The 13,295-nt window shown below is 43.8% G+C and overlaps 1 protein-coding gene across 2 annotated transcripts in view; it reads left to right on the forward strand.

Annotated features, from left to right (window-relative positions):
• The window catches only part of KCNJ15 (potassium inwardly rectifying channel subfamily J member 15), a 122,700-nt gene extending 114,367 nt beyond the window's left edge, over positions 1-8,333 (forward strand). For both annotated transcript variants that reach the window (XM_040338969.1, XM_040338970.1), the window contains exon 2: positions 6,901-8,333. In XM_040338969.1, the coding sequence (XP_040194903.1) occupies positions 6,921-8,045 (1,125 nt within the window). In that variant the 5' untranslated portion in view covers positions 6,901-6,920 and the 3' untranslated portion in view covers positions 8,046-8,333. The remainder of the gene's footprint in view (positions 1-6,900) is intronic.
• Positions 8,334-13,295: the final 4,962 nt, after the last annotated feature.

Consider the following 13,295-nt stretch of genomic DNA (forward strand, 5'->3'; position numbering starts at 1 on the left):
GCCGTCGTTCCCGCGTCAAAATTTGAAAATTTTACGTCGTTTGCGTAAGTCGTCCGTTAATGGGGCTGGACGTAATTTACGTTCACGTCGAAACCAATAAGTCCTTGCGGCGTACATTGGAGCAATGCACACTGGGATATGTACACGGACGGCGCATGCGCCGTTTGTAAAAAAACATCAATCACGTCGGGTCACCAACCATTTACATAAAACACGCCCCCCTCATCCTCATTAGAATTAGGCGCGCTTACGCCAGCCCCATTTAAGCTACGCCGCCGTAACTTAGGAGGCAAGTGCTTTGCCGACCGCCGCACACACATTTACGTCAGCAGAAGGGCTCATACAGGCAAATAGGCCTACCTGTAAGTCCCATCGCATTTGCCGCCATGCAGGTGCACGCGCGGCCATCGCACGCCGCAGGAGTGCGCCTGCGGGTCACGCAAACTCGATGTTCGCCTGCAGCCCGCGATCGTGAGACAGAGAGGCAGAACAAGGCATTTCCCTGTTCTGCCTAGTGACATGACAGGGATCTACTGCCCCCTGTTATCAGGAGCAGCGATCGCTGTCATCTCAGTGGTAGCCCAACCCCCCCCCCCCACAGTTAGAATCACTCCCTAGGACACACTTAACCCCTTCATCGCCCCCTAGTGTTTGACCCCTTCCCTGCTAGTGTTATTTGTACAGTAATCAGTGGCTATTTATAGCACTGATTGCTGTATAAATGACAAAGGTCTCAAAAGTGTCCGAGGTGTCCGCCATAATGTCGCAGTCCCGATAAATATGGCAAAAAATGCCATAAATCTATCCCCTATATTGTAGACGCTATGGGCCAGATTCAGGTACATTGTCGTATCTTTGTGCCGGCGTAGCGCATCTCATATGGGCTACGCCAACGTAACATTGAGAGGCAAGCTGAGTATTCACAAAGCACTTGCTCCCATATTTACGCCAGCGTAACGTAAATATGCCGGCGTAAGCCCGCCTAATTCAAAGTAGGCAGGTAGTGGGCGTGTTGTATTAAAATGAATTGTGACCCCATGTAAATGCATGGCCGTACGAACGGCGCATGCGCGCGCATGCTCAGAATCACGTCGCATATCCTCCCTAAGATGCGACGGCTCAATGTGTACGACGTGAACGTAACTTACACCCAGCCCCATTTACGTACGATTTACGTAAATGACGTAAAATACAACGGCTGTTCCGGCGTTTCCGACGTCCATACCTTAACATGACTTACCCCTGCTTTATTAGGGATAAACTTACGCCGGACGTACGCCTTACGTAAACGGCATAGATTCCTGCGACGGGCGTAAGTACGTACCTGAATCGGCGTATCTTGCTCATTTACATATTCGACACGTAAATCAATGGAAGCGCCCTTAGCGGCCAGCGTAAATATGCACCCAAGATACGACGGCGTAGGAGACTTACGTCGGTCGTAGGAAACCAAAATTCAGGCGTATCTTGTACTGTGAATACGGCGCATAGATACGACGGCGCATCCTAGAACTTACGCGGCGTATCAACAGATACGTCGGCGTAAGTTCTCTCTGAATCTGGCCCTATAACTTTTGTGCAAACCAATCAATATACGCTTATTGCGATTTTTTTGTACCAAAAATATGTAGAAGAATAGTGTACATATCGGCCTAAACTGAGAAAAAACAATTTTTTTTATATATTTTTGGGGGATATTTATTAGAGTAAAAAGTAAAAAATATTTGTTTTTTCAAAATTGTCAATCTTTTTTTATATATAGCGCAAAAAATAAAAACCGTAGAGGTGATCAAATGACACCAAAAGAAGGCTCTATTTGTGGGGAAAAACAGAACGTAAATTTTGTTTGGGTACCGCGTCGCACGACCGTGCAATTGTCAGTTAAAGCGACGGAGTGCCAAATTGTAAAAAGTGCTGTGGTCAGGAAGGGGGTAAAATCTTCCGGCGCTGAAGCGGTTAATGAGAGTAGAAAGCAAAATGTTTTCTTCCATTTGTGATTGCAATCTGTTTTAAGTAATCAGTCCTGTACCTGGGTTCAACATGAATCTTCCCTTAAGGCAACACTGAACGCACTCCACATTACCATAAATACCTGTTTTTCTACTGACCCTGACAAAACCGGCTTGTACAAGAACACAAATTAAAGAGGCCATGTGAGATAATACGTCACGTCTGGCGACACTGTCACTGAAAAACATCGATAAACAACTTTTCCCAATAGAACTGAATGTTCATTGACTTTCTATTTGTAAAGCATCCTACGCTCTTTCTCCAGCGCATTGATATGTACTGCGCTCCACATTTCCATGCGCTCGAAAAAAAGATTGTACGATGTCTTCTCAACTTGCGACACCACCAGTGTGCGATGCATACAAGTCTGGTGTTGATTGTATCGGCTTTCATTCTACATTATGTACTTGATATCTTGTACCCGTGTCCAGGGCCGCCATCAGGGGGGTACAGGCAGTACACCTGTAAGGGGCCCGGATAGCATCCCCCCCTTTTTTTTTTGGCAGCACCCAAAGCCAGGGCTGTCTTAATGAGAGGGCACACATGGGCACTGCCCAGGGGCCCCAGCTGCATGATGGGCCCCTGCCCATTCCCCAAAGCAGCTGGTCCTTGAACCCGGGCTGCCCCTCTACATCCCAGATATGCCCCCAGCACTCTGACCCCTGTACACTGTAGATATCCCCTACCTACATGATTTCTGTTTACCTGCACTGTCTCCATTGTAGGGGCCCCAGAGCATTACTTTGCCCAGGGGCCCATGATGCTATTAAGAGGGCCCTGTCCAAAGCCCCCCGACCTCTAAGGGGCCCGGTGATCCCCATCCCCTGGATGGCATCCCCATTTTTTTTCATCAGCACCCAAAGCCCCCCCCCCCGACTTCTACAGGGCCCTGTGGTCCCCAGGGCCCCAGATGGCATCCCCCTTAATTATTTTTTTTTTGTTCGTCGGCACCCTAAGCCCACCCGACCTCTAAGCGACCTGGTGGTCCCCAGGGTCCTGGATGGCATCCCCCCATTTTTTTCCATCAGCACCCAAAGCCCCCCGACCTCTAAGGGGCCCGGTGATCCCCAGGGGCCCGGATGGCATCCCCTTTTTTTTTTTTCGTCAGCACCCAAAGCCCCCCGACCTCTAAGGGGCCCGGTGATCCCCAGGGGCTTGGATGGCATCCCCATTTTTTTTCATCAGCACCCAAAGCCCCCCCCGACTTCTACAGGGCCCTGTGGTCCCCAGGGCCCCAGATGGCATCCCCCTTATTTATTTTTTTCAATCTTTTTTTTTTTTGTTCGTAGGCACCCTAAGCCCACCCGACCTCTACGACCTCTAAGCGGCCTGGTGGTCTCCAGGGGCCAGGATGGCATCCCCCTTTTTTTTTTTTCGTCAGCACCCAAAGCCCCCCGACCTCTAAGGGGCCCGGTGATCCCCAGGTGCCCGGATGGCATCCCCCTTTTTTTTTTTTCGTCAGCACCCAAAGCCCCCGACCTCTAAGGGGCCCGGTGATCCCCAGGGGCCCGGATGACATCCCCCTTTTTTTTTCGTCAGCACCCAAAGCCCCCCGACCTCTAAGGGGCCCGGTGATCCCCAGGGGCCTGGATGGCATCCCCATTTTTTTTCATCAGCACTCAAAGCCCCCCCCCCGACTTCTACAGGGCCCTGTGGTCCCCAGGGCCCCATATGGCATCCCCCTTATTATTTTTTTTCGACCTCTAAGCGGCCTGGTGGTCCCGAGGGGCCCGGATGGCATCCCCTTTTTTTTCCCGTCGGCACTCAAAGCCCCCTCCAGACCTCTAAGGGGCCCGGTGGTCCCAGGGCCCTGGATGTCATCCCCCTTTTTTTTTGTTCGTCAGCACCCAAAGCCCCCCCGACCTTTCGCGGCGGAAGCCCCCTCAGCTTCTCGATTCACAGCGGCCCCCACCCATTCTCAATTTGCAATTTCCGGCACTCCCCCCACTTCTCAACTTGCTTGCGTTTGCGTCACCCCCCCCCCCCCCCCCCCGCTTCTCAACTTGCGACATCCCCCGCTTCTCAGCGCGCAACACCCCCCGCTTCTCCATCTGCGGCGGCATCACCACCCCCTCGGTTCTCTGATCCAGGGGGCCCATGCCTGAAGCTGTGTCCTCAGCCATTCATACTGCGCGAATAAAACAATGCTGAACAATGCTTTTAAAAAAGTTAGAAGAAGACAGAGGAGAATTGCTAAACCAAGGTTAAATCCTATTTTTTAAAATCTCCAGTTCTGAAATGCAGATGAGGCTTTCTTATTTAAATAACTAAAAAATCTTAGCGCTATCAACCACTTACGGACCGCCCTCCGCAGTTTTACGTCGCTGTTTTAAGAGGAATATCGTTGTTATGGTAGCAGCTAGCTACCGTAACCCCGGTGTCCTCTTCTTCAGCCGGCGTTCCGCTACAAGATAAAAGTGGTCTCTGCGGCGGATACACCACAAGATCACTTTATCGGCGGCAGGAGAGGCCCCGCCGCTCTCTCCAGTGCCCTCTGCCTCTTACCGGAGCCATTGGTCAGCGGGGAAGGTCTTCTCCCTTGCTGTGTATGAAGACGAGTGAAGGGAAGATGGCCCCCACCCGTCTCCATATCACTGAAGGGCGGAAGCGGCGTCAAAACGTCACTTGCGCCCAATGCTCGTTAAGAGATTTTTTTTTTTTTTAGAATGACATACATTTATTTTTATTGCATTTAAGTCCACATATGAGATCTGAGGTCTTTTTGACCCCAGATCTCATCTTTAAGGCCCCATACACACGATAGAATTTATCCGCAGATACGGTTCAGCGGACCGTATCCGCGGATAAATCCTCTCTAAGATTTCAGAGGATTTCAATGCGATGGCGTGTACACACCATCGCATTGAAATCCGCGCTGAAATCCTCTGCCGATGACGTGTCGCGCCGTCGCCGCTATTATGACGCGGCGACGGGCGCGACACTGTCATATAAGGAATTCCACGCATGCGTCTATTCATTACGGCGCGTGCGGGGAATCCCTTTGGACGGATGGATCCGGTAAGTCTGTACAGACGAGCGGATCCATCCGTTGGAATGGATTCCAGCAGATAGATATTCTGTGCATGTCGACAAATATTTATCTGCTGGAAATCCATTCCAGGGGAGATTTATCTGCGGATAGATATCCGACGGAGTGTACACACCATAGGATCTATCCGCAGAAACCCATTTGATGGGATTTATCTGCGGATAGATTCTATGGTGTGTATGGGGCCTGAGAGGACATGTCATGCTTGTTTTTTTTTAAAACTGTGTAAAAATAAATAAAATAAAGTAAAATAAATACGATTTTTTTTTTTAAAGCGACCCGTCCCGATGAGCTCATACGCAGAAGCAAACATATACGTGAGCAGCGCCCGCATATGAAATCGGTGTTCAAACCAAAAATGTGAGGTATCGCCGCAATCGTTAGAGTGAGAGCAATAATTCTAGCCCTAGACCTCCTCTGTAACTCAAAACATGCAACCTGTAGAATTTTTTAAACTTTGTCTATGGAGATTTTTAAGAGTAAAAGTTGTCCCAATTCCACGAGCGGGCGCAATTTTGAAGCGTCACATGTTGGGCATCAATTTACTCGGCGTAACATTATCTTTCACAATATAAAAATGAAAATTGGGCTAACTTTCCTGTTGTCCTATTTCTTAATTCAAAATTTTTTTTTTTTCAAAAAAAGTGTGCTTTTAAGACCTCTGTGCAAATATGATGTGACAAAAGGTATTGCAAAGTCTGCCATTTTATTCTCTATGGTGTTAGAAAAAAATATATATAATGTTTGGGGGTTCTAATTTTTCTAGCAAAATATTTTTTTTTAACTTGTAAACACCAAATCTCAGAAAGAGACTCTGGGCCAGATTCTCAGTCAGCGGCGTATTTCTGCGGCGGCGTAACGTATTCGATTTACGTTACGCCTCCGCAACTTAGACGGGCAAGTGCTGTATTCTCAAAGCACTTGCTCCGTAAGTTGCGGCGGCGTAGTGTAAATCGGCCGGCGTAAGCCCGCCTAATTCAAATTTGGATCAGGGGGGCGTGTTTTATGTAAAACTACTGTGACCCGACGTGATTGACGTTTTTGCGGAACGGCGCATACCGCTCAGGGGGTTAACGTATCTAGACACAAAATTACATTAGCTCCTGAAAACATGTAGAGCTTTAATATTGCTACAATGTAGTTTAGTCATACATATACGATGTGACGTGTGTTGACATCTTTGACCAACATTGGAGAGTTTTTAGTCCCCACTGTAGCCACACTGCATTTTTTAAATATATTGTTTTCCCTTTCTGTTTTTTAATGAATTTATGTATTAAATTGTTAATAAAATCAATGTTTACTTTCATGTAATTGGTGCCTAAAAAGTAAATTTTTTCCACTTTCAACATTAGACTAACAACGCTTAGTCTATAGAGACAATTTAATTCAAGCCATCTCCCTTCAGGACTAGGGACTGATGTAAAGCTCTACAGAGGTCTCAAAAGATTAATTGCCCCAACTGACATTTTATCATCTACTGATGACCTATTGACCCCCAATCACTTACTGACCCTAAGTCATTTTATAATCCCTGGGATAGTCCCTTCGGTTCTTGGGGGTCAATATTGACTACTTTGGGAACCATAATTTAGATAGGTGTGTTTCAATCCCACACTAGAAACTAGGGTTAGTATAGGAGGAGAACCCTTTGGCATTCCTTGGAACTCTTACATAATCTTAATTTAGTAATAATGTCTTTGTATGTACAGTACAATACTATAATTAAGTTTTACTGTTCATACAATTAGACAAGTAGAAAAATGTATGCTTGTTCGTTGAATCCCTGCTGTAAGGTCTAGTTTTTGGGACTTACCATTTCTCTTTCTTCTCTTCTTTAGTGCTCTTCTGAGAGACGATTATGGATACCATTGACTCTGATTTCCCGGGCTGCCCACTGGTTCAAGATGTGATTCATAATGAAGTGAAGTCTGAGAGGCCAAGGGTGATATCTAAGAGTGGACATAGCAATGTCAAGATTGACAAAGTGGAGGGTGTCTTCCTTCTATACCTCCAGGACTTGTGGACCACTGTTATTGACATGAAATGGAGGTACAAGCTGACCCTGTTTGCGGCCACCTTCTTCCTGACATGGTGCTTTTTTGGAATCATATATTTTGTGATAGCAATAGTGCATGGAGATGTCCACATTGACCCAACTTCCAACCACACTCCATGCGTAATGAATGTTGACTCCTTTACTGGTGCCTTTCTCTTTTCTCTGGAGTCGCAGACCACAATTGGTTATGGGTTCCGCTACATTACTGAAGAGTGCCCTGTCGCTATCCTCTTACTTGTGGCCCAACTGGTCTTAACAACATTAATAGAAATTTTCATCACTGGTACATTCCTTGCCAAAATTGCTAGACCTAAAAAAAGGGCTGAAACCATTAAATTCAGCAACAAGGCCGTTATCACAAAACACAATGGAAAGATGTGTTTGGTAGTACAGGTGGCCAACATGAGAAAAAGCTTGCTGATACAATGCCAACTCTACGGGAAACTACTTCATAACTATGAGACCAAAGAAGGGGAGAAGATCTTGCTGAAGCAAGACAACATGAGCTTCCATGTAGACTCTTCTTCAGAAAGCCCCTTTTTGATTCTGCCATTAATGTTTTATCACGTGCTGGATGAAAATAGCCCACTGCATGATCTTACTGCTGGGAACATTAAGACAAAAGACTTTGAACTTGTCGTTCTTCTTAACGCCACAGTGGAATCTACCAGCACAGTGTGCCAAAGCAGAACCTCTTATTTGCCGGATGAGATCTACTGGGGCTTCGAATTTGTTCCCGTTGTTTCTTTGTCCCAGCAGGGAAAATACGTTGCAGATTTCAGCAACTTTGATCAAATCAGAAAAAGTGAAATACACACCACGTTCTACACAAATACAGAGAAACAAAGGTTAGAAGAAGAATACAGACGGCAAGAACTACAAAACAGACAGAATCAATCATTGCTCATTTTGCAGAGTGACGTTTGACTATTTTGCTACAAGTTGTGGCACGGGCGATATCTTGAGTTTTGTTGACTTTGGGAACTGGTTATACCTGCTACTAATAAGCTATTTACCTAGCTAAACACTCAGATCAACCACCAGTGACTGCAAACCACTTGTTATGGATAATTTATTTATCTTGCTGTTCTGTCCAGTTATTGATGTACAGTATCTTCTTCTTAAGTGCCATAATGGGAAAACCAGTTGATGTAAAGCACTGAACTGTGAACTCAGAGACCATGGGCCAGATTCAGAGAGAAATACGTTACGCTGCGGCAGCGTATCCCATTTACGTTACACCGCCGCAGGTTTACAGCGTAAGTGCCTGATTCACAAAGCTCTTACCTGTAAACTTGCGGCGGTGTAACGTAATTCCACTCGGCGCAAGCCCGCCTAATTCAAATGGGGCGGGCACCATTTAAATTAGGCGCGTTCCCGCGCCGAACGTTCTGCGCATGCTCCGTGTTCAAATTTCCCGACGTGCATTGCACGAAATTACGGCGCCCCGACCTTTTTTTTTTAAATGCGACGTGCGTTACGGCGTTTCGTATTCCCGGATGTCTTACGCAAAGAAAAAAAAATTCGAAATTCGACGCGGGAACGACGGCCATACTTTAACATGGCTGATCTAAAGATAAGCCATGTTAAAGCAGGTGTAACTTTGCGACGGGTAAAAACGACTAGCGACGACGTACGGGATTGCGATGAACTTGCGGATCTTCGTGGATCGCCGTAACTAGTCATTTGCATATTCTACGCCGGCCGCAATGGCCTCGCCACCTAGCGGCCGGCATAGAATTGCATCCTTAAGATCCGACAGTGTAAGTCAATTACACCTGTCGGATCTTAGGGCTATCTATGCGTAACTGATTCTATGAATCAGTCGCATAGTTAGGACGGCCGGAACACAGAGATACGACGGCGTATCAGGTGATGCCGCCGTATCTCTTCTGTGAATCTGGCCCCATAAAACCAAATCACTGTAATGTTTTCTTGTGATCACTTACTGACATGGTGAAAAAATAAGAGAGTAGCCGTCATGAGGCAGTACTATATACAATAGAAAAAATACACTGAGAAAAATATAAATCTACAATGTTTTGTAAAATAATGGGATTGATTTACCAAAGGCAAATAGGCTGTGCACTTTGCAAGTACAGTTGCACTCATTTTTCTCAGAGCTTAGGGAATGTGGTGAAGCTTTGCTGATTTCCATCAAACAATCATATTCACGTAAAAATGCTGTTTATGTTGTATTTTTCTTGCACCTGATTGGGTATTCTTTACAAAGTGAATCGCCGGCTTATGTCAGACCAACTGCAGTATACAGAGGGATGAATTTCGGCCGGTTTCTGCTGAATTGGCCAATGCCTTCCAGCATTCGGCCCTTGTGTACTAGGCTTAAAGAGGAAGTAAACCCTGATGGGTTTTACTTCCTCGTTACTTCCCTGCAAAGGTAAAGCATAATGGGCTACTATGCCCGCGCCACTGGGAGACCCGATTCGTGATTCGGCGTCTAGCCACAGACTGGAAAAAAGCCGTAAATGGCTTTGTTCCAGTCTCCTGAATGTAAACATAGAAGCGACGTCACAACGTCACTTCCGGTTTACTCGGCTGCCAATGGCGCCAGATTTTAAAAAATATACAGCATTCAGAATTGCAGTTTTTGGTGATCTGAATACTTTGAAGTGCAAAGGAGGTATTGGAGGTCTTTTAGACCCCCGATCCCTCCATAAAGAGTACCTGTCACCACCTATTACTGTCACAAGTGATGATTACATTCCTTGTGACAGCAATAAACGTGCTAATTTTTTTTAAACCCAATTTAATCATTTAAAAATAAAATGAATAAGAATTTTTTTTTTAAAGCGCCCCCATCCGCGAGCTCACACAGCAAAGAAAACGCATACGGAAGTCGTGCCCGCATATGTAAACAGTGTTCAAATCACACATGTGAGGTATTGCCGCAATCATCAGAGCGAGAGCAATAATTCTAGCACTAGACCTCCTCTGTAACTCTAACGTCGCCTATGGAGATTTTTGGTACCGTAGTTTGTCGCCATTACACGAGTGCGTGCAATTATAAAGCGTGACATGTTTGGTATCTAATTATTTGGCGTAACATCATCTTTCACATTATATGGAAAAAAGGGAATAATGGGGACTAAGGGAAGGTTGGGACTTTAAATGAAACAAAGCATTATGGCAGAACGAATCAGAATATAATAAAAAAATATTTCACATTATACAAAAAAATCTGGCTAACTTTACTGTTTTTTTTTTTTTAATTCATGAAAGTGTCCTTTTTGCCCAAAAAGTTGTGTTTAAAACACCGCTGCACAAATACTGTGTGACATAAAATATTGCAACACTAGCCATTTTATTCTCTAGATTCTCTGCGATATATATATCTATATATATATATATATATATATATATATATATAATGTTTGGGGATTCTAAATAATTTTATAGCAAAAAATATGTATTTTAACTTGTAAATCCCAAATGTCAGAAATAGGCTTAGGCATGAAAGGGTTAATCTAGGCTTACCTGTAGGTGAAAGTGGTTGTGTAGGGTGTACAACCACTTTAAGCACTGGGAAAAATGAGTGCAACTGCATTTGCAGAGTCCATCGCCTATTTGCCTTTAGTAAATCAACCCCAATGTCTATTTTAGCTTATACAATATTGGATATATACATATATATTGGGCAAACTCCATATCAATGAATGCAGTATCCAAACATTTATTGAAAAGTATAGAGAGTCATTTTGGGGTTTGAAAATTACCAACCGAGCCATTAAGAGTAACAGAGGTTGTGTTATTTTTTTATTGTATTTTTTACATTTTTAGTTCATTTTTTTCCCTTTTCAGTTTTCTTTATGAGCATCTTTTTTTCTTTCTTTTTTTTTTTTAAATTCTCTTTATTAAAGTTTGCATTTATGAGCATCAGGGAGCAGCCTATCCCTGATGATGTCCTTTTGATAACGAAACACGTAGGTGTGGCCTAGCTGAGTCAACGTCATCACGCTCTGTACACAAGGTTACACAGCTACGGAGCCTAACGGACAGGAGAAAACTCGAGGAGACGCCACATCCCTCCATGTTTATACCCACTGCGACACTTTTTCAACTTAAGTGTAAGTGCAACCATTTAGTTGAATAAACCACCTTTTAAACGTTATTATGCTATGGGGCCTTTTTCGTTTCTCATTTCATGAGACATTGAATCATCACCATATGCTTTAAACGACCATCTGGAGTGAGTTTAAATTGGAGACTTTGCCTAATACGACCGCTTGGAGTGAGGCCTTGTACACACGACCGAGGAACTCGTCGGGCGAAACACATCGTTTTCCTCGTCGAGTTCCTTGTTAGGCTTGTATAGGAACTCGACAAGCTTGCTTTGCGTACACACTGTCAAGACAAAATCTCCTCGTTCTTAAACGCGGTGACATACAACACATACAACGGCAGGGGAAGTTCGATTCCACTGGAACAACTCTTGGGGCTGCTTTTGCTAATCTCATGTGTTTGCGTGTTAAGTAAAAGTTTGTTAAGAGACGATTTGCACTTTTCAGTCTGTTACAGCTTGAAAAATGTGTTATCTCCATTACAAATGCTACTTTTACTCCCGTCTCATACTTTATTCTGAGCTAGCGCGGGTTTCTTAGCATACGGACGTTCGAGTTTCTCGTCGGAAACCAGCCCGACGAGGAACTCGACGAGCCAATTTGAGACTCCCGTCGAGGAAATAGAGAACTTGCTCTCTTTTTGGCTCGTCGAGTTCCTCGATGAAAAATGTACACACGACCAGTTTCCTTGGCAAAAAAACTCTCCCACCAAGTTTCTTGATGGATTCTGCCGAGGAAACCGGTCGTGTGTACGAGGCCTGAGTCTATTCGGGAGACTTTAAATCCCTATGCTTAGAAAGACCGCTAATAACGGTCATCCACCTCTGGTAAGGAGACTACATTATCACTATTGGGTGTCCTCTTGGTGGAAGAAGATATCTTTTTCTTTGCACATTCAACCTGTATGCACCGATGTGAATCACAGTATATGGACTTTTTGCCTTGTTTTTGCTTATCTCAATTCACCAATTTTGGAACTTGTTCCACAGTTTTTCATTCATCTTTTTATGTATATATATACATTTTGTATTTATCTGTCATATTGGTTTAACTCTTGTTTAGCCATTTATCACCATTTGGTTTTACAATTGGTTCATCACGTTTGTCCACTCAGCGCTGTACCCTATTATATATATTTTTAAAATATATGCAGATGTTACTTGGCCTGCATATCCCTAAAAAACACTGGATAAAAATAAAATATTAAAGAATGACTACAGTGGTATGTAGCTGAGGGGGTAATGATAGGCCATGCTCACACCTTTGATGATGGATGGTTTGATCCTGATAGGACAGTCTCAATTCAGGGACATTTTGGAGGATCGAATTTGGGTTTCTCCAACTGTCAGAATGGCCAAGTAACCTGTCATAGACTGCTGGAGATGTATACAGCTGGGTCAGTTTCATATAATACAAGGTTGGGATGTATGAAAGAGATATAATTAATTAGTGCAGATTAGCTACATTTTCTCAACAGAAAGTTTCACGGCTTCTTAAAGCTATGCAGAGCTGTTTTTTTTTTATTATAATTCAAAGTGTTCCAGAAAAAAAATAACATATATATATAAAGCAGTCTGTAGCCAACATTAACACTGCAGCTTTTGTTGTTTTTCATAGTTTTACGAATTGTTGATCCTGCCAGTAGATTCATTATTTTGTTGTTTCCTGTAACAGACCAAAAGTGTCATTCGTGGTACCTTTTGCAAGTCAGCTTTTATTTTCATGGTTTAAACCTTAAAAAAAAACTGTTGCAAAAACTGCTTACAGGTGTTAGTTGTTAAAAGAATGAAAATTTGAATAAAATAACGCACACAATAAGGTGCTGACATGTATGTAGCAAAAAAATTGAATGGAAAATGTATAAGTACGTTTTAAAAACATTGAATTCTAATAAAATAAAAAAATAAAAATGCAAAAAATGTTTTAAATTAAAGCAATCCCATCACCATTTTCAGATACATAAAGGCAAACTTGCGCATAAGGTGCACACACGTATGAAAACAGCGATTTACATTATACATGTTAGGTATCGCCATGAATGTTTGAGGGAAAATTCTAGGGTCATAATTTACAGTTAACCCCAAAGTAATGACCTGTA

Source organism: Rana temporaria, chromosome 2 (genome assembly GCF_905171775.1).
Source record: "Rana temporaria chromosome 2, aRanTem1.1, whole genome shotgun sequence".
Taxonomy (NCBI): Eukaryota; Metazoa; Chordata; class Amphibia; order Anura; family Ranidae; genus Rana; species Rana temporaria.